This window comes from Chiloscyllium plagiosum, unplaced genomic scaffold (genome assembly GCF_037043375.1).
Source record: "Chiloscyllium plagiosum isolate Xiang-an unplaced genomic scaffold, Cpla_swu_hap1 HiC_scaffold_2, whole genome shotgun sequence".
In the NCBI taxonomy this organism is placed as follows: domain Eukaryota; kingdom Metazoa; phylum Chordata; class Chondrichthyes; order Orectolobiformes; family Hemiscylliidae; genus Chiloscyllium; species Chiloscyllium plagiosum.
In genome coordinates this window covers 151,584,396-151,612,102 of record NW_028270140.1, presented here as the reverse complement: position 1 = coordinate 151,612,102, position 27,707 = coordinate 151,584,396, and the positions used below count along the sequence as shown (strand labels likewise).

General features: G+C 44.3%; 1 protein-coding gene across 1 annotated transcript in view; it reads right to left on the bottom strand.

Moving 5' to 3' along the window:
- Positions 1-27,707, bottom strand: part of LOC122557088 (uncharacterized) — a 75,396-nt gene that overhangs the window by 19,301 nt on the left and 28,388 nt on the right. The window contains exons 3-6 of the mRNA XM_087994094.1: positions 11,686-12,069; positions 7,425-7,775; positions 4,635-4,751; positions 768-881 (exon numbers count right to left, since the gene is read on the bottom strand). Coding sequence (XP_087850220.1) covers positions 768-881; positions 4,635-4,751; positions 7,425-7,775; positions 11,686-12,069 — 966 coding nt within the window. The remainder of the gene's footprint in view (positions 1-767; positions 882-4,634; positions 4,752-7,424; positions 7,776-11,685; positions 12,070-27,707) is intronic.

Here is a 27,707-nt window from a genome sequence, read left to right as displayed (position 1 = left end):
GTTGATAGTTCAGATTAAGTGATCAGAATGCGAATCAGAAGTACCAATATCCTTTATCTCCCAGCATTCCACTCTAATCCACCCCCACCACATATTGCATAAATGCTGCTCCCTCCTCAGTTCACTTGAGCTGTAATTAAGAGTCATCTAGACTTGAAATGTGAGCTTACTTTCTGTCCAAGGATGTCACCTCAGCCGCTGTGATCTCCAGTATTTTTTGTTTTCAGTCCATGTTACCGTTCTACGCCTAGAGACAGCTTTGTTACTCAGACAATCTGAGCTACAATGTCCATGCCTTTGTCCAGCAAACTCTCTAAATCAATCTTAACAATAAAAATGCATAAGAGCATCAAGCTGAGTTACAGATTCCTTTCTGTTCTGTTGAGATTCTGTATCGTGTCTGTTGGGATTCTGTCAAATGGCAGTGGATGAAATTACGTTTTTGAAGAATTGAGATTTGACAGTGATGGGAGTAGAATGGGGATTGAATCATCATAGTTCAATAGAATGGGTTTGAATGGACCTGCTTGTGAAACAGCCTCAATCTTCAATCACCCATGAGTCAGACATCAGACAGTGGGTGGTGCTATTGAACAGGCCACCTTCACCCACTCTCCACCACCCACCAAAGACAAAGCCAGTGTTTTCAGAGAATGAGTGGAAGAGGAGACAGTCAGTGAGGGAAAATTAATTCAGGGTCATCGTTTGCTGGTTTCAACCAATAGAACCATATTGTATCATTAAACCTCGTTCCCTACAGAACCCACCTCCTTTCTTCCTGAAGATGATGAACATGATGATAAGGATGAAGAAGATGAACAGGAGGCTGAGGAGTGAGATGATCAGTTGATGTATCACAATGGTGGGCTCAGGCCCCTTCACTATAAAATGGAAGAAACAACGTTGGTCAGTTATATCTCAAACCCGGGGCATATTTCTCATTCAGGCATTCTCCAGATTGAACCACATGGTGGTGCTCCTGTGTATTGGAATAAACAGGCATCTGAAATAAAGACAATTCAAAGGAATATTGGTTCCGAGCAGCTTTCATCCCTAAACTACTGAAATAATCAACATTCCACACTGGAGACCAGTTATGGTAATTGTTTCTCAGAGTATAGGGTCCTTTGAGTACAGGAACAAGGTCACGCTGTATTTGTACACGGACTTGATGACACCACACCTGGAATATTGTATCCAGTTTTGGTCTCCTTATCTAAGGAAGGATGTTCTGCTCATGGAGGGAGTGCAATGAAGGTTGACCAGACTGATTACTGGGATTGCAGAACTGACATATGAGGAGAGACTGGATCAATTAAGGCTATATTCATTGAGGTTTTGAAGAATAAAGGATACTTCAATGAAAGGTATAAAATTCTGACAGGATAAACAAGATAAATGTGGGACAGATGTTCCCGATGACCAGGGAATCCAGAACCAGGAGTCACACTCTAATGATATGGGGTAGCCATTTAGGACTGAGATGAGGAGAAATTTCTTCATCCAGAGAATGGGAAGCCTATGGAAGTCTCTGCCATAGAAAGTGGCTGAAGCCAATACATTGAGTATTTTCAAGAAGGAGTTAGATACAGTTCTTAGGGTTAAAAGTCCTCAAAAGAAATTGGGAAAAAGTGGGAAAAAAGTACAAGGTTGCATGACTGGCCATGATCATATTGAACAAAGGAGCATGCTCGAAGGGCCAAATGGCTCACTCTTGTTTCAGATTTTCTATGTTCCTCAGGAGAGTGCAGCCAGACACAGTTTGGTGGCTCATCAGGTGACGAAGCTGTACAGGAGTGTGAGTGGTAGGAAGAAGAATGGAAAAGCAAAAGTGATAATGAATTTCATAGTCAGGGATCAGACAGGAGCTTCTGTGGCCCTCAGTAAGCCTTCAGGATGACATGCTGTCTCAATGGTGCCAGGGTCATGGATTTTATGAAACAGCTATTGGATATTCTGATTCTTCATTGTTGTTCTTTACATTCTGCCCAATTTTCAGACCTGCCACCTACCTTTGTGGAATAACATGCTTTTTCTTTAACATTGATGTTGTCTTTAATCTTTCTGGTTAAAAAGCTTGAACAGCACAGAGGAGATTTACAAGAATCTTGTAAGGACTTGAAAAATGCAGGTATCAGGAAAAATTTGTTAGGCTCGTGTTTATTTTCCTTAGAACAGAGGAGGCTGAGGAGTGACTTAATTGAGATGTAGAAAATACTGAGAGGCTTGTGTAGAGTGGACAGAGACCTGTTTCTTCTAGCAGAGAGGTCAGAAGGCCACAGATTTAAACTGACTGATAGAAGTGTTAGCAGGGAAGTGAGGGAGACTCCTTTCCCCCAGAGAGTGATAGGTCATAGAGTCATAAAGATATATCTGGTCCATGCTGACCAGATATCCCAACCCAATCTAGTCCCACTTGCCAGCACCCAGCCCATACCCCTACAAATCCTTCCTATTCATATACCCATCCAAATGCCTTTTAAATGTTGCAACTGTACCAGCCTCCATCACTTCCTCTGGCAGCTCATTCCATACACGTACCAACTTCTGCATGAAAAAGTTGCCCCTTAGGTCCCTTTCATATCTTTCTCCTCTTACCCTAAACCTATGCCTCTAGTTCTGGGCTAGGTAAAAACAATGACTGCAGATGCTGGAAACCAGATTCTGGATCAGTGGCGCTGGAAGAGCTCAGCAGTTCAGGCAGCATCCGAGGACAGGCAAAATCGACGTTTCGGGCAAAAGCCCTCCTCCACCGCCGCTCCCTCACCACCAGAATATGGAGGTGCTGGGCCTCCTCCACCGCCGCTCCTTCACCACCAGAATATGGAGGTGCTGGGCCTCCTCCACCGCCGCTCCCTCACCACCAGATATGGAGGTGCTGGGCCTCCTCCACCGCCGCTCCCTCACCACCAGACGCCTGGAGGAAGAACGCCTCATCTTCCGCCTCGGAACACTTCAACCCCAGGGCATCAATGTGGATTTCAACAGTTTCCTCATTTCCCCTTCCCCCACCTCATCCTAGTTTCTAACCTCCAGTAACTCGACCTGTCCGGACTTGTCCGACCTGCCCAGCTCCTTTTCCACCTATCCACTCCACCCTCTCCTCCCTGACCTATCACCTTCATCTCCTCCCCCACTGACCTATTGTACTCTATGCTACTCTCTCCCAACCCCCACCTTCCTCTAGCTTATCTCTCCATGCTTCAGGCTCTCTGCCTTTATTCCTGATGAAGGGCTTTTGCCCGACACGTTGATTTTGCCTGTCCTCGGATGCTGCCTGAATTGCTGTGCTCTTCCAGCACCACTGATCTAGAATCTGGTTTCAGCATCTGCAGTCATTGTTTTTACGTCCTTGGAGAAGGAGCAAGCGGTCTCCACCGACACCCTGGGAGTTGTTCAGGAAGACGTGGGTGCTGCAGAGAGTGGAGTGCATTATTTCCCCCTCCAACTCTATTTTGATTTAATCCCTGCCCTCCCCTTCACTGTTTGATTACGGAGCATTGCCCTTTGATGTGAAGGGCACTGCTTGTCACTGGTCACTCGGGTATTTCCTTTCTTCCTGGTGGTGGAAATTTGACTAAGGATTCGTGCACCTTGTGTCTCTCACTGTGTCTCACACTTGCACACACACACAACATGGGTGTTGGGGAAAAAATAAGCACTACCGCAGTTAGGTGGGTGTGGGGGGTTAATGGAAAAAAAGAAAAAGAAAAAGAAAAACCAGGAGTGACAGGGGAAAAAAAGAAAAACAAAAAAAAGCTGGAGTGTCACAGGTTCTGTCACACTGGGAGCTGTTTCTGAATGAGGCAGTACTAGAGTCATGAACTCTTCATGTGTAAATAAAGGGTGACTAGGTAACAGAATACCAGCCTCTGTTGAGTTATTTTAATAGTGTGATGATACTCCAGCTTTAAGAGGTGCATTTTGTCCTATTTACTTTTATGAAGCGAGGGTGAGACAGAAGTTTGAGTATAGTCCTTCAAGCCAATAAAGTAAACTGCTTGTGAGGCCTTGGTTTCTTTTTTCTGAAGTTGGAACAATAAAAGCAGCCTGAATGGGTGTAGTCAAGTTTCCACAGAACCAGGATTTTTACTTAGCTTTTAGTAGCTATTGGGGTTGTGAAACATCTCTCTCTCTTTTTGCTAAACCTAATAATTTGGGTTCTCTTCCTGCTACTAGTATTGCATGTGAGACAATCTATTTTAAAGACGTTGCCTTTGTGCTAATGGGATGTTACTATATTTAAACATTTAATGAGTAGTTTATTATTTTGTAAAGTATTTCAATAGAGCTACAGTAAAGCCAATACTTGTCTTTTATTTTTATTTTGTTTTTTTTTAGCTGTAGCGAGTGAATAAAGTTTGTTTTGCTTCAAACCTGACTAATCGAATTGCAGCTAGAATGCAATGCCTGGCATTAACTGATAAAATAAGAGAAAGTTACTATTCAGGCTATCTCCTTGACACATTTTCAGGGAGTTGGTCTGGTCCATAACAAATTGGGGACTCTTAATTAGGATCAAAATCTTTAATTCTAGGATGGGATTTGGATTATAGGACTTAATGACAGCGACTGGTAAGCATCAGTGTCTTTTATTTCAGGTATTGAGTTTGGTTGGGTTAAACAGGACTTGCCTTGTGTCGTAATGGCTCTTTCAGTAGCCAAGAGTTTCCTGGAGATGGAAGAAGTCACTTCAGGTGTTTTACAGAAAATACGCAAGGCAAAACTTTCAGATTTGGAGTTGCCAATGTCTGTGAGGAAAAGAGAAATAATTGTGGCAAAAGTGCAGCATTTACAATTGCCAGTAGTGCAATCAGAATAATTGGAAATGGCTAAAATAATTGAAAAGAAAAGGAAAGGATGTCCTTTGCAGCAGGAAGGAAGAGAAAGAGAGAATAAAGAGGAAAGAGAGATGTTTTGAACTTCGGAGGTAGGAACTGAAAATTCAAAGTCAACTTAAAATGGCAGAGGTAGAAATGAAAAATAGAAGTAATGAAAAGGACAGCGATGGAAAGCAATACCATCGTAGCCAAAGGCGAGGTAGGGATCTGTTTAAGCAAGTGGGACAAAACACCAAGTCGAAAACTTTTCATTTCATTTGAGAAAGTGGCTAAACAAATTAAATGGCTGATGACAATGTGGTTATTGTTGATCCAAACAAAGTTGGTAGGTAGAGCTAGTGAAGTATGTGCATCACTATTAAGGTGGGTATCTGATGAGGTAAAATATGCCATATTGAGTGCATATGAACCAGTACCAGAAGCCTACAGATAATGTTTTAGGAATCTAAGGAGGGAATCTGGTCAGATGTACATAGAGTTTGAAAGGATCAAACAAATTAATTTTGATAGGTGAATAAGCGCACTGAAAATAGATCAAACACATGAGCACCAATAAGCCACCAAATGACATGACCAACTATCATTGGTATCCATACACACAGACAAAGAGAGACACCAGTTCAATTGCAACAATGCATCCATCCTGGGACAGGCTAAACAAAGATATGCTCAGGAATTCCTAAGGGCCTGGTATTCAAACCAGAACTCCATTAACAAACATATCGATTTGGACACCATTAACCAACCTTTCAGATAAAGAACCGGAAGTGATATCACCCACCACAACAGACCAAGACAGATAAATAGAAAGTGGGACAAAACACCAACATTTCATCGGAGGCTCACTGATGATGTTACCCAGCACAGTGACAAAATGTCTGAGAACAAACCCACTAGCGCAGAGAGCAAATTTACAACCTGATTCACAACCTGAGCTACAAATCTTCTCCAAAATCTCAGATAAGTTTGTGAGGTATTTGCACCACAATCAAAGCAGGTTTTTGGGGACTATGATGAAGTGAAAAAGCCACACAAAGTGCATATCAGCTTTTACCAGAATCTGACTAATAAACTCAGGAGGGAATCTGGTCAAGTTGGGGTAAGCATTCCTTATACCAAGCCTTTGTTTGGGAATCTTGACTTGTATGATCCTACCATCAAGGACTGGGCCCAATATGTAGGAAGAATGTGTTTGTTTTTTCTGGACAGATGACATTGTGACAGATGAAAAGCAATGAGTAATTCTCCTGACAGCATGTGGAGCTGCAGCTTTTTCTGTTATTAGGAACCTAACTTTCCCTGAGGCGCCAGAGACCAAAACCTTTCAAGAATTGACAGACATAGTTAAGGAATATTACAATCCCAAGTCTCCTCTAATTTTATCATTTTCACTCAGTAATTCAACAAACAGGGGAATCCGTGTCAGGTTGACTAGGTTGAGATGACTGGCAGAAGCATGTGACTGGTTTTACCATTAATGAGGTGCTCAGAGATTGGTTGATATATTGGATTAATGTTGCACTGTATAAAAATACTGACGAGCTAAAGCTCAACTCGACTTCACACAGACTCTACAACTGGCTTTATTGTTGGGAAATGTGGCAAGTGGAGCATATGAGTTGTTCATGGAACACAAACCCCTGTTTGATCTGCTCAAGGAGGACAAGGGAGTGGTGCTTTTCACTTTGGGTCGCATTCAGCAATGGGCTCTAATACCAAATGCTGATAATCACCAGTTAGAATACTGTCTGGGGTACAATGGACAGCCTCCCATTAGCAGATACAACGCTGATAGTATCCCCATTGGAAGAATTTGGAAGAGTCTCAAATTATCTGGACACGTTCCCAGTCACAGCTGACAATATCAGACTCTGGACACAGAATGATTCAATCCTTTCAAAATGAATCAACTGGTGATGATTGGGGAAATCAGAGGGCTGTCACAAATAGAAATGAAACATGTTTGGACTCTGACAGTAGAGAATGGTGTATTGTTATAGAGTAGACAAGCAGGGGGCTGGAAGAACACAGCAAGCCAGGCAGCATCAGGAAGTGGCGAAGTCAATGTTTCAGGTGATTTCTCCACTTTCTGATGTTTCCTGGTTTGCTGTGTCCTTCCAGGTTCCTGCTTGTCAATCTTGGATTCCAGCATCAGTAGTTTTTTTTTATCTCTACCCAATATTGTTATGGGGAGCAGGGGTGATTGTCCCAAGAAAAGGTCATTGCCTAATGCTGACTAAACTCTACCAGGGTCATCGAGGAGTATCCAAAATGATGATGTCAGTGAAAGCTATGCCTGGTGGCCAGGCGTGGATGCATTAATGGGACATTGCCCTGTGTGCCAACAAGGGCAAAAATTACTCCAGCAGGCCCCCCCCCCCCACCCCCGTACCCTTGGGAATGGCTGGATAAGGCTTAGACTCAGTTGTACGCCGATTCTGCAAGTCCTGTGGAGAGAAACAGGATGAATGTTTTTGTTCAATGACTTTCACTAGAAAATTAAATCATTAAAAGTTCAGAGAATTAGTTGCACCCTCACTGTCCACCGTCTACAGAGTGAAGAATATGTGAATAGTTTCTTACCAGGTATGACCTGTAGCTGAGTCTCTTTCTGGATCAGATACTGAGAATCAGGTTCTGACCTGTATTCCACCAGACACAGGTAAGTGTGATTGTCCCTCACTCTCAGCTGGTTTATCCTGGTTGAAGCGTTTCCCTCCTCTGGGTCCCCGATGAGCTCGTACCGATTTCCACCGTGTACAGTTGTCCAAGTTCCCTGTGATTGGGCTGTAAATGTAACGATGCGTTGGTAGGGCTCCTTCCTCATCCAGGTAACAGTGGTCAGGGTGTGGGAGTCCCAGCTCCTGAAGATACAGGGTAAAGTAACTGAATCTCCCTCTGTCCCACTCACCACTGAGACATTTCCCTGAGCAGCTGAGGAAAGGACAAACATCAGAATGGATGAGGTCAGTGCCCTGAAGTTCAGAATTTGATTTGTTTCATTTATTTCAACTTCACAATAAAATGAGTAATTAAGAAAGTCTTATTGTGGTGCAGCGATAGTATCCCTAACACTAGACAGGGAAGTCTGGATTCAAGTCCCACCTGCTCCAGGGATTATAGAAGATTATAGAATCACTGCAGTGCGAAAAGAGGCCATTCGGCCCATCGAGTCTGCACCAACCGTCTGAAGAGCAATCCATTCAGGTGTAAAACTCCACCCAGTTCCAATAATCTCACTTGGTTAATAACTGTGGTTAATTCGCCTGGTCTGCACATCCCTGGACACTACGAGGCAATTTCCCATGGTCAATTCACCTCACCTTCACAGCTTTTGACTTGGGAAGCAACTGGAGCATCCAGCAGAAACCCACGCAGACATGGGGAGAATGTGTAAACTCCATACAGTCACCCAAGGCTAGAATCGAACCCAGGCCCCTCGTGCTGTGAGGCAGCAATGCCACAGGTTGATCAGAAAACTGATTTTTTTTTTTAAATGAGTAGTTGAGAACTCCATCAATATTTATCATATGTTATAGAAAATATCAGCAAAACTAGCCTATTCAATCCTCTGTCCCATTCAATGTGAACATGCCTGATCACTCAACTCAGAAACCTGTTCCCGCCTTCTCTCCATGCCCTTTGATTCCTTTAGCCCTAAGAACTATACCTAACTCCTTCTCAAAACATTTAATATTTTGACCTCTCCACTTTCTGTGTTTGAGAATTCCACAGCCTCACCACACCCTGAGTGGAGATTTTTCTCCTCACCTCAGTCCGAACTGGCCTATGCCGTATCCTTAGACTGTGATCCCTGGTTCTAAAATGTTCAGTTATCGGGAACATCTTTCCGCATTTACTCTGCCTACTCCTGTAATCTATCTTTACACGTCAGTCCTGCCACTCCAGTAGTCAGTCTATGTTGCACTCCCTCCGTGGTCAGAGCTTCCTTCCTCAGATAAGGAAATCAAAACTGCACTCAATGCTCCAGGTGCAGTTTCACCAAAGCTCAAAACACCTATAGCAAGACATCGCTGCTCCTGTATTCAAATCCTTTCATTATGCAGTACAGCCTGCTGCACTGGCATGCTTACTTTCAGTGACTGGTGTACAAGGACACTCAACTCTCATTGCACTTCTCCTTCCCAATCTGTCACCACTCGCATAAACTGCTGTCCTGTTTTGCTACCAAAGTGGATGACCTCACATTTATCCACATGGTACTTCATCTGCCATGCATTTGCCCACTCATTTAACTTGTCCAAATCACACTAAAACATCTCTGCATTCTCTTCACAGTTCAGCCTCCCACCCATCGTTATGCTGTCGGAAATGTGGAGGTATGGCATGTAGTTTCCTTATCTGAATGATTAATATATCTTGTGAAGAGCTAAGGTCCATACTGAAATAACTCCAGAGAGGCAGGTATCCCATCACCAAGTCACCCTGTACTCACATGTGGAGAGTCCTTGATACTGATCCAGGCCCCTCAGAGCCAGCTCTCAGAGTGAACTGCTGACACGCCTGTTTATATCTGTCAGCCAGGACTCCCTGATTGCACCATATTAACAGCCTCAATCAGGGAACTCATATTCTATAAGGTCCACCTGGCTGAACTCCTTATGATCACTGTACTGATCCCTGTGGTGCCCCACTAGTCAAAGTCTGCTACTCAAAAAAAAGCCCAATGTAATCATAATTCGTTGTTTCCTGTCTGCCAAAGGAGGTGATGGCCCAATAGAATTATTGCTAGGCCATTAATCCTGAGACCTCAGGTAATGCTCAGGGGATCTGGTTTTGATTCCTGCCATTGCAGATGGTGATATTTTAATCCAATAAAAAACTGGAATTAAGAGTTTAATGATGACCATGACTACATTGCTGTGGGTCTGGAGTCACAAGTAGGCCAGAACAGGTAAGGAAGGGAGATTTCCTTCCCTAAAAGACATCAGCGAACCTAATTGGTTTTTTTGGGTGAAAGTGAGGACTGCAGATGTTGGAGATCAGAGTCTAGATTAGAGTGGTGCTGGAAAAGCACAGCAGGTTAGGCAGCATCCGAGCAGCAGGGGAAGCAACATTTCGGGCAAAAGCCCTTCATCAGGAATGAGGCAGGGAGTTTCTGGGGTGGAGAGATAAAAGGGAGGGTGGTGGGGCTGGGGAGAAGGTAGCTAAGAGTACAATAGGTAGGTGGAGGTGGGGTTGAAGGTGATAGATCAGACAGGAGGGTGAAGCGGATTGGTGGGAAGGAACATTGGCAAGTAGGACAGGTCATGAGGATGGTGCTGACCTGGTAGGTTGGAACTGGGGTAAAGTGGTGGGGTGGGGAGATGAGGAAACTGGTGAAGTCCACATTGATGCCCTGGGTTTGAAGTGTTCAGAGGCAGAAGATGAGGCGTTCTTCCTCCAGGCGTCGGGTGGTCAGGGACGAGCGGTGGAGGAGGCCCAGGACAGAGTGGGAGGTGGAGTTGAAATGTTTGGCCACGGGATGATGGGGCTGATTGGTGTGGGTGCCCTGGAGATGTTACCTAAAGCGCTCTGCGAGAAGGCGTTTCTCCAATGTAAAGGAGACCGCATTGGGAGCAATGGATACAATAAATGACATTGGTGGATGTGCAGGTGAATCTTCGATGGATGTGGAAGGCTCCTTTGGGGCCTTGGATAGAGGTGAGGGAGGAGGTGTGGGTGCAAGTTTTGCAATTTCTACAGTGGCAGGAATTGGTTTTTATGACAATCGATGATAGTTTCATGGTCACTATCGCTTGATTTATTGATTTGATTTGATTTGATTTATTATTGTCACATGTTCCAAAATACAATGAAAATTGTTGTTTTGTGTGCTCTACAGGCAGATCGTGCCATGCAAACTGCATCACATAGCAGAACATAGTGCAGAATACATTCTTCCAGCACAGTGAGGATGCAAGGAAAGAGACAGTGAGACCAACATTAACGTTTGGAGCTCCATTCAAATGGCTGATAACAGCAGGGAAGAAGCTGTTGTTGAATCTGTTCATACATGTATTGAAATGTTTACATCTTCTGCCCAATGTAACCAAAGTTGGGATTATGTTGGTTGCTTCCTGCGGCACTGAGAAGTATAGATGGGGTCAATGGATCGAAGGAGGAGAAAGTGAGGACTGCAGATGCTGGAGATCAAAGCTGAAAATGTGTTGCTGGAAAAGCGCTGCAGGTCAGGCAGCATCCAAGGAGCAGGAGAATTGACGTTTCGGGCATGAGCCCTTCTTCAGGAATGAGGAAAGTTTGCCCAGCAGGCTAAGATAAAAGGTAGGGAGGAGGGACTTGGGGGAGTGGGAGGGGGAGGATACCTATCGCATTTCCAACGCCCCTCCCCCAAGCCCCTCCTCCCTACCTTTTATCTTAGCCTGCTGGGCACACTTTCCTCATTCCTGAAGAAGGGCTCATGCCTGAAACGTCGATTCTCCTGCTCCTTGGATGCTGCCTGACCTGCTGCGCTTTTCCAGCAACACATTTTCAGCTCTCAATGGATGGAAGGCCAGTTTGTGTGATGGACTGGGCTGTGCTCATGACTCTCTGTAGTGTCTTGTGGTCTTGGGAAAAGCAGTTGCCATGTCATGCTTTCTGGGATGTTTTCTATGCTGCATTAATTAAAAATTAGTCAGAGTATTTGTGGAAATGCTGAATTTCCTTAGCCTTCTGAGGAAGTAAAGATATTGCTATGCTTTCTTGTCACTTGCATCAAAATGAGTAGACCAGGACAGATTGTTAGTAATTGTCACTCCCAGAAACTAGACATTCTGACCAGGTGGAGCCTGTCCCCATTGAGCTGTCAGGGCAGCAACACCATCCAAACATTGTTCCTCACCTTCCACTTCCAGACCTGTTCCTCTCCGAGTTCCAAACTTGCCGATATTGAGCTCCACACGACACCGATAGGAACCATCATCCTCCCGGCTCAGTCCCTCCATCATTATTGAGGCATCTTTGTTGCTGAGGTTCCCCACGAATCTGAATCGATTCCCACCGTCCCGCTGTCTCACATTCTCACACAGCTCACCCTGGGAATGGTCTGGACCAGGATATATACACTTAAAGATTGCACCTTTTTTATATTTTTTCCATATGACAGAGCCGGTGAGTGTGAGGTGAGTGTCAGGGTGGGTGAAGCTGCAGGGTAAGACAGCGGAGCCTCCTTCCTCAGCCCTCACTCCATCCGCGATTGTCAGTGACCAAGCCTTATCAGAAACCGCTGTGAAGGGGGGTAGAGAGAGAGAGAATATGAACACAGCACAGGGACAGACAACAATGTTTTCAGAAAATAAATTGTAAAACTAATGCTGAAATCTTTTGAGGAATATCATTCACTTTGGCACTGCTGTTCTCTGGCTCAGACTTCTAATCTCAGCCTCATCAGAAGTACAGAGTGTACCTTAAATCAAAGCTTTCCTTTAGAGCACTGGATCTCACAAACCGCTCCACCTATTTACAGCTCTGGCCAGGGACTTAAGTTTCATTCACAAACACACTGAAAATCTTTGAGATATTTGAATGGCTTCTGAGGGTGTTTACAAATGAGTGCACAGATGAATGTATAGCTATTGAAGTGGGTAGAGTAAATGTGTTAATGGGTCGTGCGCCATTCAGTAGGGGGGCAGTTGGTAGCATTACCCAGCAGCAACAAGGGTGAGATTGCAATTTGGAAATGTGAGGCTATCAGCATGATAGGAGCAACAAGGGAGCTAACATAAGGAGGAAAAATATATTAAGGAGTGAAATGCATGATGGGAAGGTTGGGAGAGTGCAGAGGGAATTGCATGATGGAGTCCAGTCAGGTCAGGTGGAGTCAGATGTTGTCACACATAGTGAGTGAGGTTAAATAAATGATTAAAACAAAATCCTCAAGGGAAAAGTAACCAAAACATCATAGAATTTACCATTCAGTTTGAGAATGAGAAACTGTGCTAACGTTAAATAAGTGTACTTATATGGGAATAGGGCAGAGCTGGTTGGAGTGGATGCAGAAAGTAATTTAGCAGAAAAGATGATTGAGAAACATTAACAGGTGTTTAAAAACATTGCTCATGACCAACAATAAAGATATCCCCAGTGAGAAAGAAGGATTCTAGAAAGCTTACTGTTATTGTTGGCAGGTTGTATCAAGAAAAACCCAAAAGCTTTCTGTAGGCATAGCGGGAATAAAAGAATGACTAGAGAAAGATAAGGGCCAATCAAGGAATGTTGTGTGTGGAGTCTGAGGAGATGGAGAAGTGCAGAGAGCGGCGCGAGCTGGGTGGAAGTGAGGTTGGAGCGCAGAGCTGGTCGGGAAGGTAAGTGATTGATATATAAAGAACTTACCTCGACGCCAACGGTCTTCTCACAGCAGAGAGCAGCGTGAGCTGGGCGGAAGTGAGGTTGGAGCGCAGAGCTGGTCGGGAAGGTAAGTGATTGATATTTGAGTGGGTGTGTTCTAGACCCCAGGCCCTACTATGTAGGGCCTCCCTCCCATCCTCCTCCTCTAACCTAATTTTAAAGTCCACAGGTAAGCTACTCAGTGTTCTTGTTTTTGGAGACGAGGTGTAGAGTAATGGCAGCGCAGGCAGTGGAATGTTCCTCCTGCAGGATGTTCGAGGTAGGGGTGACCACCGATACTACTGCCGACTTCATCTGCAGGAAATGCAGTCAGATCCTGCTCCTCACAGAACGAGTTAGGGAACTGGAAATGGAGTTGGATGAACTGAGGATTATTCAAGAGGCTGAGAGGGTGATAGATAGAAGCTACAGGGACATAGCTATGCCAGAGAACAGAGGTAGCTGGGTAACAGTTAGAGGTGGGAAGAGGAGGAAGCAGGCAGTGCAGGGATCCCCTGTGGTCGTTCCCCTAAACAATAGGTATACCGCTTTGGATACTGTTGGGGTAGCAGGGTAAGCTGCAGTGACCGGGTCTGTGGAGCAAGGTCTGGCTCTGAGACGCAGAAGGGAAAGGGGGACAGGAGGAGAGCGCTAGTTATAGGAGACTCTCTAGTTAGAGGGACGGACAGGCGGTTCTGTGGACATGGGCGAGACTCTCAGATGGTTTGTTGCCTCCCGGGTGCCAGGGTCCGAGACATCGGTGCACGTTGGCACCAACGACATAGGTAGGAAGAGGGGTGCGGTGGTCATTCAAGAGCTCAGGGGGTTAGGCTGGAAGCTAAAAGCTAGGACAGAGTCATCATCTCTGGGTTGTAGCCGGTGCCACGTGACAGTGAGGCAAGGAATAGGGAGAGAGTGCAGTTGAACACGTGGCTGCAAGGATGGTGTAGGAGGGAGGGCTTCAGGTATTTGGACAATTGGACTGCATTCTGGGGAAGGTGTGACCTGTACAAGCAGGACGGGTTGCACCTGAACCAGAAGGGCACCAATATCCTGGGGGTAGGTTTGCTAGCACTCTTCGGTGGGGTTTAAACTAATTTGGCAGGGGGATGGGATCCGGACTTGTAGTCCAGCAAGTAGGCTAGCTGTTTGTCAGGATGTCCATGAATGTAGGGAGGCTGTGAAGAAGGTAGCACTGACAGGGAATACTTGCGGACACAGAGATGGGTTCAAGTGTGTATACTTCAACGCAAGGAGTATCAGAAATAAGGTGGGTGAACTTAAGGCGTAGATCGGTACCTGGGACTACGATGTTGTGGCCATCACGGAAACGTGGGTAGAAGAGGGACAGGAATGGTTGTTGGAGGTTCCTGGTTACAGATGTTTCAGTAAGATTAGGGAGGGTGGTAAAAAAGGAGGGGGGGTGGCGTTGCTAATTAGAAATGGTATAACGGCTGCAGAAAGGCAGTTCGAGTGGGATCTGCCTTTGGAGGTAGTATGGTCTGAAGTCAGAAATAGGAAAGGTGCAGTCACCTTGTTGGGTGTTTACTACAGACCCCCCAATAGCAGCAGAGATGTGGAGAAACAGATTGGGAAACAGATTTTGGAAAGGTGCAGAAGCCACAGGGTCGTAGTCATGGGCGATTTCAACTTCCCAAATATTGATTGGAAGCTCTTTAGATCAAGTAGATTGGATGGGGCGGTGTTTGTGCAGTGTGTACAGGAAGCTTTTCTAACTCAGTATGTAGATTGTCCGACCAGAGGGAGGCCATATTGGATTTGGTACTCGGTAATGAACCGGGACAAGTGATGGGCTTGTTAGTGGGTGAACATTTTGGTGATGGTGACCACAATTCTGTGACTTTCACCTTGGTTATGGAGAGAGATAGGTGCGTGCAACAGGGTAGGTTTTACAATTGGGGGAAGGGTAAATACGATGCTGTAAGACAGGATCTGAGGAGCATAAGTTGGGAGCATAGGCTGTCAGGGAAGGATGTCGTGGAAATGTGGAACTTTTTCAAGGAACAGATACGACGTGTCCTTGATATATATGTACCTGTCAGGCAGGAAAGAAATGGTCGTGTGAGGGAACCTTGGTTGACGAGGGAGGTTGAATGTCTTGTAAAGAGGAAGAAGGAGACTTACATAAGGTTGAGGAAACAGGGTTCAGACAGAGCAGTGGAGGGATACAGGATAGCCAGAAGGGACCTGAAGAAAGGGATTAGAAGAGCTAAGAGAGGGCATGAAAAATCTTTGGCGGATAGGATCAAGGATAACCCCAAGGCCTTTTATGCGTATGTGAGAAACATGAGAATGACGAGAACGAGGGTAGGTCCGATCATGGACAATAGTGGGAGACTGTGTATTGAGTCGGAAGAGATAGGAGAGGTCTTGAATGAGTACTTTTCTTCAGTATTTACGAACGAGAGGGACCGTATTGTTGAAGAGGAGAGTGTGAAACGGACTGGTAAGCTAGAGGAGATACTTGTTAGGAAGGAAGATGTGTTGGACATTTTGAACAACTTGAGGATAGACAAGTCCCCAGGGCCTGACGGGATATATCCTAGGATTATGTGGGAAGCAAGAGAGGAAATTGCAGTACCGTTGGCAATGATCTTTTCATCTTCACTGTCAACGGGGGTGGTACCAGGGGACTGGAGAGTGGCGAATGTTGTGCCCCTGTTCAAAAAAAGGAATAGGGATAACCCCGGGAATTACAGGCCAGTTAGTCTTACTTCGGTGGTAGGCAAAGTAATGGAAAGGGTACTGAGGGATAGGATTTATGAGTATCTGGAAAGACACTGCTTGATTAGGGACAGCCAGCACAGATTTGTGAAGGGTAGGTCTTGCCTTACAAGTCTGAGTGAATTCTTTGAGGAGGTGACCAAGCATGTGGATGAGGGTAGAGCAGTGGATGTAGTATACATGGATTTTAGTAAGGCATTTGATAAGGTTCCCCATGGTAGGCTTATGCGGAAAGTCAGGAGGCATGGGATAGAGGGAAATTTGGCCAATTGGATAGAAAACTGGCTAACCGGTCGAAGTCAGAGAGTGGTGGTAGATGGCGAATATTCAGCCTGGAGCCCAGTTACAAGTGGAGTTCCGCAGGGATCAGTTCTGGGTCCTCTGCTGTTTGTAATGTTTATTAATGACTTGGATGAGGGACTCGAAGGTTGGTCAGTAAATTTGCAGATGATACGAAGATTGGTGGAGTTGTGGATAGTGAGGAGGGCTGTTGTCGGCTGCAAAGGGACTTAGATATGATGCAGAGCTGGGCTGAGGAGTGGCAGATGGAGTTCAACCCTGCCAAGTGTTAGGTTGTCCATTTTGGAAAGACAAATAAGAATGCGGAATACAGGGTTAACGGTAGGGTTCTTAGTGAGGTGGAGGAACAGAGGGATCTTGGGGTCTATGTTCATACATCTTTGAAAGTTGCCACTCAGGTGGATAGAGCTTGTAAGAAGGCCTATGGGGTATTAGCGTTCATTAGCAGAGGGATTGAATTCAAGAGTCGTGAAGTGATGTTGCAACTGTACAGGACTTTGGTTAGGCCACAGTTGGAGTACTGTGTGCAGTTCTGGTCGCCTCACTTTAGGAAAGATGTGGAAGCTTTGGAGAGGGTGCAGAGAAGATTTACCAGGATGTTGCCTGGAATGGAGAATAGGTCGTACGAGGATAGGTTGAGAGTGCTAGGCCTTTTCTCGTTGGAACTGCGAAGGATGAGGGGTGACTTGGTAGAGGTTTATAAGATGATCAGAGGAATAGATAGAGTAGACAGTCAGAAACTTTTTCCCCGGGTGCAATAGAGTGTTACAAGGGGACATAAATTTAAGGTGAAGGGTGGAAGGTATCGGGGAGATGTCAGGGGTGGTTTCTTTACCCAGAGAGTGGTGGGGGCATGGAATGCGCTGCCTGTGGGAGTGGTAGAGTCAGAATCATTGGTGACCTTTAAGCGGCAATTGGATAGGTACATGGATAGGTGCTTAAGCTAGGACAAATGTTCAGCACAACATCGTGGGCCGAAGGGCCTGTTCTGTACTGTATTGTTCTATGTTCTAAATGACTGTGTTTTGTCAGTTTCACACTGGAAAAAGAAAATGTTGTTGAGGAGAATACTGAGATACAGGCTACTAGACTAGATGGCATTGACATTCACAAGGAGGAGATGTTAGTAATTCTGTACAGTACAGGCCCTTCGGCCCACGAAAGTGTGAAAATAGATAAGTCCCCTGGGTCAGATGGAATTTATCCTAGGATTCTCTGGGAAGGAGATTGCAGAGTCTTTGATTTTGATCTTTATGTCGCCATTGTCTACAGGAATAGTGCCACAAGACTGGAGGATAGCAAATGCTGTCCCCTTGTTCAAGAATGGGAGTAGAGACAACTCTGGTAATTATAGACCAGTGAGCTTTTCTTCAGTTGTTGGTAAAATGTTGGAAAGGTTTATAAGAGATCAGATTTATAGTCATCTAGAGAGGAATAAGTTGATTAGGGATAGTCAACATGGATTTGTGAAGGGTAAGTCATGCCTCACAAACCTTATTGAGTTCTTTGAGATGGTGACCAAACAGGTGGCTGAGGGTAAAGCAGTTGATGTGGTGTATATGGATTTCAGTAATGTATTTAATAAGGTTCCCTGCGGTAGACTATTGTACAAAATACAGATGCATGTGATTGAGGGTGATTTAGCGGTTTGGATCAGAGCTTGGCTAGCTGAAAGAAGATAGAGGGTGATGGCTGATGGGAAATATTCATCCTGGAGTTCAGTTTCTAGTGGTGTACCACAAGTATCTGTTGTGGGGCCACTGCTGTTTGTCATTTTTATAAATTATCTGGATGAGGGTGTAGAAGGATGGGTTAGTAGATTTGTGGATGACACAAAGATTGGTGGAGTTGTGGACAGTACTGAAGGATGTTGTAGGTTACAGAGGGATTTGGATAAGCTGCAGACCTGGGCTGAGAGGTGGCAAATGGAATTTAATGTGGAAAAGTGCGAGGTGAATCAGTTTGGAAGGAGGAACAGGAATAAAGAATAAAGGTCTAATGGTAAGATTCTTGGTAGTGTAGATGAGCAGAGAGATCTCGGTGTCCATGTACATAGATTCCTGAAAGTGGCCACCCAGGTTGATCGGGTTTTTAAGAAGGCATATGGTGTGTTAGCTTTATTAATAGAAGTATTGAGTTTTGGAGCCACAAGGTCATGCTGCAGCTGTACAAAACGCAGGTGTGACTGCACTTGGAGTATTGTGTACAAGTCTCGTCACTACATTATAGGAAGGATGTGGAAGCTTTGGAAAGGATTCAGAGGAGATTTACTCGGATGTTGCCTGGTGTGGAGGGAAGGTCTTGTGAGGAAAGGCTGAGGGACTTGAAGCTGAGTTTGTTAGAGAGTAGAAGGTTGAGAGGTGACTTAATCGAGACAGACAAGATAAGAATTAGGTTAGATAGGGTGGACAGTGAGATGGTGATGGTGATGGCTAGCACGAGGGGACATAGCTTTAAATTGAGGGGTGATAGATACAGATCATATGTCAGAGATAGTTTTTTACCCAGAGATTTGTAGGGGGCGTGGATCACACTGCCTGCAACAATAGTAGAATTGCTAACTTTAAGGGCATTTAAATGGTCATTAGATAGACATATGGATGAAAATGGAATAGTGTAGGTTAGATGGGCTTCAGGTTGGTTTGACAGGTTGATGCAACATCGAGGGCCGAAGGGCCTGTACTGCACTCTAATGTTCTATGTTCTATGTTAACCAGGGAAGTTATGCATAATATCAAATTGAAAGAAAAAAGATTCAATGTGGCAAAGATTAATTTTAAATCTCAGGATTGGCAAAGTGTTAAAAGCCAACAAAAGATAATCAAAAGAAATATAAGGAGAGAGAAAATAAACTATGAAAGCAGGCTAGCAAGTAACATAAACACAGACAGTAAGAGCTTCTTTAAATATATAAAAAGGAAGAGAGAGCCAAAGTGAACTTAGGCCCCTTAGATCTCTATGCTGGGGAAATAGTAATGGAGAACCAGGAAGTGAGTAGAACATTAATCTCCACAGACAGTAATAGCATTCCAAAACTACAACAACTATGCTTAGAGAAAAATATATTTGAGAAACTGAGTCTCAAGACCTATATACCTCCTGGACCTTTTCTTTAAATTCCTTCAGAGGATGAGGATGTCACTGGCTAGGCCAGCATTTATTGCCTATCCTTAGTAGCCCAGTGGGCAGCTAAGCATTAACCACATTGCTGTGGATCTGAAGTCACATGTAGGCCAGACCAGGCAAGGATGGCAGTTTCCTTCCCTAAACAACATTAGTGAACCAGATGGTTCTTTCAGACAATTAGCAATGTATTCATGTTCATAATTAGAGAGTCTTCATTCCAGACTTTCTTTGCTGAATTCAAATTCCATCATCCGCCATAAGACAGTCCACCAACTAGGTAATCACCTCCTAATGGGTTGCATCCAAAACATTTTAACTAAAGTAACTGCAGAGACAGGTACAGATAGTAATCCTTCAAGAATCTTACGATTCTTGAACTATCCCAGAGGTTTGGGCTACCAGTAATGTAAAAGCTTTATACAAGGAGTGATAGAGAAAAACGATCAGGTAACCAAAGATCAGGAAGCTTAATGTCTGTTTTTGGGAATATGTCAGAGTATTATGAAGTATGTAATAGTATAATATCAATAGGCAGAGTCAACATGGCTTCATGAAGGGAAAATCAGAATTTTTTTAAGGAGGTAACAAGCAACATAGATAAAGGGGAAGCAGGGGATATAATATATTGGGATTTCCAAAAGACATCCATTACCAAGGTAACAGATAATCCCATAATGTTGGCATTGATATACCAGCATGGGTAGAGGATTGGCTAACTAATTGAAGACAGAGAATTGATGAGGCAGTATTTTTAGAATAGCAAACTGTAACTAGTGGAGAGCCCCAGGGAACATAAGAACAGGAGTAGATCATTTAGCCCCTTGAGTCTGCACCGCCACCCAATGTGAACATGGCTGATCTATGGCATAATTCCATATGTCTGCCATTCCTCATATCCCTTGATACCTCTGCTTAACAAAACATTATCTGTCTCAGATTTAAAATTGACAACTGATCGATTGGCTACTGCCATTTGTGGAAGAGAATTCCAAACAACTACCGTCCTTTGTCTATAGAAGTGCTTTCTATGATCCCTCATGAACAGTCTGGCTCTAACTTTCAGATATGTCCCCATTTCTAGAATCTCCAACCAGTGGAAACAATTTATCTTTATCTACCATGTTTTTTTTTGTTAATATCTTGACAACTATGATTAGATCACTTCTAAATTCTAGAGAAAACAGAAAAACATTGTATAATTTCCCAGTATTTGGCCCATATCCCTCTAAACCCTTCCTATTCAAATACCCATCCAGATGCCTGTTAAAGATTATAATTGTACCAGCCTCCACCCACCTCTCCTCTGGCAGCTCATTCCATACACACACCACCCTCTGCATGAGAACGTTGTCCATTAGGTCCCTTTTAAATCTTTCCCCTCTCACCTTAAACCTATGCCCTCTAGTTCTGAACTCCATTACGCTGGGGAAAAGACCTTGACTAGTCATCCTATCTATGCCCCTCATGATTTTATAAACCTCTATACGGTCACCCCTCAGCCTCCAAGACTAGGGAAAACAGCCCCAAACTACTCAGCCTCTCCCGAGAGCTCAAACTCTCCAACCCTGGCAATATTCTTGGAAAGCATGGCACTGGAAAAAACATAGCAGGTCAGACAGAATCTCAGGAGCAAGCCAGTCCTGAAGAAGGGTTGTGCCAGAACCATCGATTCTCTTGCTACTCAGATACTGCCTGATCTGCTATGCTTTTTCCAGTGCTACACTTTATGAACTCTGACTCTCCAGCATCTATAGTCCTCACTTTCTCCTAATATCCTTGTAAATCTTTTCTGAATCCTTTCAAGTTTCACAATATCTTTCCTATGGATGTAGGTTTGCTCGCTAAGCTGGAAAGTTTATGTTCAGACGTTTCGTCACCATACTAGGTAACATCTTCAGTGAGCCTCTGGACGAAGTATTGCTGATGATTCCTGCTACTTATTTATATTTTTCTTTGGGTTGGTGATGTCATTTCCTATAGTGATGTCATTTCCTGTTCTTTTTCTCAGGGGTTGCTAAATTGGGTCCAAGTCAATGTGTTTGTTGATAGAGTTCCGGTTGGAATGTCATGCTTCTAGGCATTCTTGTGTATGTCTCTGTTTGGCTTGTCCAAGGATGGATGTGTTGTCCCAGTCGAAGTGTGTCCTTCCTCATCTGTATGTAAGGATATCAGTGAGAGAGGGTCATGTTGTTTTATGGCTAGTTGATGTTCATGTATCCTGGTGGCTAGTTTTCTGCCTGTTTGTCAAATGTAGTGTTTGTTACAGTCTTTGCACGGTATTTTGTAAATTACATTAGTTTTGCTTGTTGTTTGTATAGGGTCTTTCAAGATCATTAGCTGCTGTTTTAGTGCGTTGGTGGGTTTGTGGGCTACCATGATGATAAGGGGTCTGAGTAGTCTGGCAGTCATTTCCAAGATGTCTTTGATTAGGGGAGAGTGGTGAGGGTTTCTACATCAACATTAACCTGGCCAAGGAAACACTGACTACACTATTAGAAGACCCAAAGACACACATACCAAACACCACCAACTTCATCAGCAAGAAGAATATGGTCAAGCTAATGGACCTATGTCTTACCACCCACTTCATCTTCAACAACAAAACCTACAGACAAACCAACAGAACACACATGGGTTCTCTGATATCAGGGTTCTTAGCAGAGGCAGTAATGCAGAGACTTGAATAAACAGCTCTGCCAACCATCCAACCCAAACTTTAGGTCCGCTACGTGGATGACACCTTTGTCATCACGAAACGAAACAAATTAGAGGAAACCTTCAAGACCCCTCACTGCCATAAAATTCACTAAAGGGGAGGAAAACAACAACAAACTGCCATTCCTAGATGTCACAATAGAGCGAACAGCCAATGGAGAACTTCAAACCAGCATTTCCACGAAAACAACACATACAGACCAAATATTGAACTACAGAAGCAATCACCCCAACATCCACAAATGAAGCTGCATCAGAACATTATTCCAACAAGCCACCACACACTGCAGCACAGAGGAACTACACAGAGCAGAGGAAAATCACCTTGACAGTGTATTCAAAAAGAACAGGTACCCAATGAACACAGTCCACAGATTTCTCAGCAACAAACCCAAACAAGCAGACAAAACACGCCCAGAAACCCTAGCCAATCTCCCCTACATCAAACACATCTCAGAAATGACTGCCAGACTACTCAGACCCCTTGGCATTACGGTAGCCCATGAACCTACCAACGCACTAAAACAGCAGCTAATGAACTTGAAAGATCCCATACAGAAAACAAGCAAAACTAATGTCATTTACAAAATACCGTGCAAGAACTGTAACAAATACTACATTGGACAAACAGGCAGAAAACTAGCCACCAGGATACATGAACACCAACTAGCCACAAAATGACATGATCCTCTCTCACTAATATCCTTACATACAGATGAGGAAGGACACCACTTCGACTGGGACAACACATCCATCCAGACAGAGACATTCATGAGAATCCCTAGAAGCATGGCATTCCAACCAGAACTCTATCAACAAACACATTGACTTGGACCCGATTTACCAACCCCTGAGAAAAAAAACAGGAAATGACATCACCACAGGAAATGAGATCACCAACCCAAAGAAACCCAAACAAATAAGTAGGAAGTAGGAATCATCAGCAATACGTCATCCAGAGGCTCACTGAAGATGTTACCTAGTATGGTGATGAAATGTCTGAACATAAACCTTCCAGGTCAGCAAGGAAACCTACATCCAGAACCTTAACCTGAACTACAAATCTTCTCAAATTCTCTAATATCTTTCCTATAGCCAGGAGCCAGAATTGAATGCACTATTCAATGTCCTGTATGGCCACAACATGGCCTCCCAACCACTATGCTCAAAAGACTGACCAATAAAGACAAGCATACCAAAGACCTTCTTCACTATCCTGTCGACCTGTGACTCTACTTTCAAGGAACTATGAACCTGCACTCTAAGGTGTCTTTGTTGAATAACACTTCCAAAGACTTTACCATTAAATGTAAAAGTCCTGTCCTGATTTGTCTTTCAAAAATGCAGCACCGCACATTTACCTAAATTAAATTCCATCTGCTACCTCTCCACACTCTAGATCAAGGTCCTGTTGTACTCTGAGGTAACCTTCTTGGCTGTCCACTATACCTCCAATTTTGGTGCCCATAGAATCATAGAATCCTATATTGTAGAAACAGACCATTCAGTGCAAAAAGCCCACACCAACTCTCCAAAGAGCATCACAAGCAGACTCAGCAACCCCCTCCCCCCTCCCCCCAACAACCTACAACCCTGCATTTCCCACAGTTAATCCACCTAACCTACACATCCTTGGACACTACAGGGCAATTTAGCATGGCCAATCCACCCAACCTGCACATCTTTGGACAGTGGGAAGAAACCCGAGCACCCAGAGGAAACCCACACAGACACAGGGAGAATGTGCAAACTCCACACAGACAATCACCCAAGGCTGGAATTGAACCCAGGACCCTGGCGTTGTGAGGCAACAGTGCTAACCACTGAGCCACCCTGACACCCCTGCATGCTTCCTCATCATTCCTCCTATATTCACATCCAAATCATTTATGTAAATGACAAAAAGCAATGGACCCAATACTGATCCTTGAGGCACACGACTGGTCACAGGCCTCCAGCACCACCCTCTATCTCCTACCTTTGAGCCAGTTCTGTATCCAAATGCTGGATCAGTGGTGCTGGAAGAGCACAGCAATTCAGGCAGCATCCAACGAGCAGCGAAATCGATGTTTCAGGCAAAAGCCCTTCATCAGGAATAAAGGCAGAGAGCCTGAAGTGTGGAGAGATAAGCAAGGGGAGGGTGGGGGTGGGGAGAGAGTAGCATAGAGTACAATGAGTGAGTGGGGGAGGAGATGAAGGTGATAGGTCAGGGAGGAGAGGGTGGAGTGGATAGGTGGAAAAGGAGCGAGGGAGGTCGGACAAGTCCGGACAAGTCAAGGGGACAGTGCGGAGCTGGAAGTTTGAAACTAGGATGAGGTGGGGGAAGGGGAAATGAGGAAGCTGTTGAAGTCCACATTGATGCCCTGGGATTGAAGTGTTCCGAGGCGGAAGATGAGGCGTTCTTCCTCCAGGCGTCTGGTGGTGAGGGAGCGGCGGTGAAGGAGGCCCAGGACCTCCATGTCCTCGGCAGAGTGGGAAGGGGAGTTGAAATGTTGGGCCACGGGGCGGTTTGGTTGATTGGTGCGGGTGTCTCGGAGATGTTCCCTAAAGCGCTCTGCTAGGAGGCACCCAGTCTCCCAATGTAGAGGAGACCACATCGCGAGCAATGGATACAATAAATGATATTGGTGGATGTGCAGGTAAAACTTTGATGGATGTGGAAGGCTCCTTTAGGGCCTTGGATAGAGGTGAGGGAGGAGGTGTGGGCGCAGGTTTTACTGTGGAAGGCTCCTTTAGGGCTGCGCCCACACCTCCTCCCTCACCTCTATCCAAGTCCTTTTCCACCTATCCACTCCACCCTCTCCTCCCTGACCTATCACCTTCATCTCCTCCCCCACTCACCCATTGTACTCTATGCTACTCTCTCCCCACCCCCACCCTCCCCTAGCTTATCTCTCCACACTTCAGGCTCTCTGGCTTTATTCCTGATGAATGGCCCTTGCCCGAAATGTCGATTTCGCTGCTCGTTGGATGCTGCCTGAATTGCTGTGCTCTTCCAGCATTACTGATCCAGAATCTGGTTTCCAGCATCTGCAGTTATTGTTTTTACCTCTGTATCCAAATGGTTAGTTCTCCCTGTATTTGATGTGATCTAACCTTGTTAAATAGTCTACCATGCAAAACCTTATCGAAAGCCTTACTGAAGTCTATAAAGATCACATTCCTCTCTGCCCTCATCAATCCTCTTCATTACTTCTTCGAAAAATCTCAATTAAGTTCATGAGACATGATTTCCTATGCGCAAAGCCTACTGACTGTCCCTAATCAGTGTTTGCCTTTTGAAATACATGTAAATTCTGTCCATCAGGATCCCTCCAACAACTTGCCCACCATTGATAATAGGCTCACTGGTCTACAGTTCTTAGCTTTTTCTTACCATTTTTCTTAAATAGTGGTACCACGTTAGCCAAACTCCAGTGTTCAAACACTTCATTGGGGCTATCGATAATACAAATATCTCAGCAAGGGGACCAGTAATCACTTCCCTAGCTTCCCACAGAGTTCTAGGGTACACCTGATCAGGTCCTGGAAATTTATCCACTTTTATGCATTTTAAGACATCCAGCATCTCCTCCTCTCTACTACAGACATTTGTACCCATAACATGGGCCTTTTATCACCACCAACATAGTTCAGCATTTTGGAAAAATAAAGTGCTTTGAAAAAAATCATCACCCAATGTGGGACCCCAGGCATCTCGGATTAAGATCTTCATTATCTGTCAAATGAACAAACCTGCGCTATGCAGAAATTAGGATTTATACAGAAACATAGAAACTAAGAGAGTAGGCCATTTGGCCCTTCAAACCTGCTTATCATTGAATATGATCATAGCTAATGCTCTATTTCACTTCTATCTTCCTGCTTTCTCCCCGTATCACTTAGTACTTTTAAAGCCCCCAAAAATGTATTTCTTTCTTGGTTTTATACAGTGTCTTGTGGTGGAGAATTCTACAGATTCACTACTCTTTGAGTGAAGAAGTGCTTGCTCAGCTTAGTTCAAATTGGTCTACGCCATATCCCGAGACCGTATCCCCTTCTCTACATTTAGTTTGGCAGTGGTCTGAGAATCAGATGTCAATATTCAAGAGAAATTGCAAGAATATTTGAGAGACAGATGGCACAAGAGAATGAAATAAATGAGATCAGAGAAAGAATAAAAATAATAAAGACAAGGTTACTGCCTGTGTAGTTGAATGCATGGATCGTGGTAAATAAGATCAGTGAGTAACCATTGCAGATATCCATGTGGAAATGTGATGTAGTGGTGGATACAGAGTCCTGGTTCAAAGATGAGGCAGAACAAAGTATTAAATATTCTTCAATAGAATACGTCCAGGAAAGATCAAGTTAGGGAAGTTATGAAAACAAGAGGTGTGGGCAGTATTGTTCAAGGAAAACATTGCAGCGCTAGAGAGAGATGATGTCGCAGAGAGGTCAAGGAAAAAAATTGACTTAGCTAGAACCAATGAACAAAAATGTGCAATTACATCGTTCAATGTAATTTATCAGCGACCAACTCATAGGAAAGTTGCAGAGGTACACACTTGTAAGGAAATTGCGGAAGAGTGCAAGAATTCTAGGATTATAGTAACCTAATATTCAAATATAAACTGGGATGTATACAGGGGAGAAAAGGGCAGGAATTCCCTTAGAGCTTAAAGAAGAATTTTCTACATTGGTATATGTTTAATCCAATAAGAAAACAGGCATCGCTGGACGAGTTCTTGAGATTGAGGTGGATTAGGTGAATCAGGAAACAGTTGGAAACATTTCGAAAATAGTGGTTATTATTTAGTAGGGTTTAGATTAGCTATGGAAAGGCCTGAGAAGCAAGTAATTCTGATTAAGAGTAACCAGTTGGGGGATGTAAACTAATGAAGTGAAATCAATCTGGTCTACATAAAGTGCATTTAAAGATTGGTAAACTAAACTGTAACTAACAACAGGCCAGCTTTCAACGAGGAGGTAACTTAAGTACAGTCAAGATAAGTTCTCTTGAGGGGAAATGTTTGGACAAATAAATGCAGAGCTCTTTGGATAGAGAAAGAGGTACAAGATTGGCGAAAGCATCAAGAGTCAGAGAATGCCGATTTAAGGTGGCTGCCAAAAAAAAAGATTAGAGATTAGATTCCCTAAGAGTGTGGAAACAGGCCTTTTGGCCCAACAAGTCCCTCCGAAGAGCAACCCACCCAGACCCATTCCCCTACATTTTCCCTTCACCAAACACTATGGGCAATTTAGCATGGCCAACTCACCTAACCTGCACATTTTTGGACTGTGGGAGGAAACCGGAGCACCCGGAGGAAACCCACGCAGACACGAGGAGAATGTGCAAACTCCACACAGACAGTTGCCTGAGGCGGGAATTGAACCCAGGTCTCTGGCGCTGTAAGGCAGCAGTGCTAACCGCCGTGCCACCCATTAAAAGATAAAGAAAAAAATGATCCAATGAATAACTAACATTTTGAATGCATGATTTGGAGTCGCTGGTGTTGGACTGGGGTGTACCAAGTTAAAAATCACACAACACCAGGTTATAGTCCAACAGGTTTATTTGGAAGCACTAGCTTTTGGTGTGCTGCTCCTTCATCAGGTGGTTGTGAAATGTTGATAGGTTAATCATTGATTTTGCGCATTTAGTCTTTTACA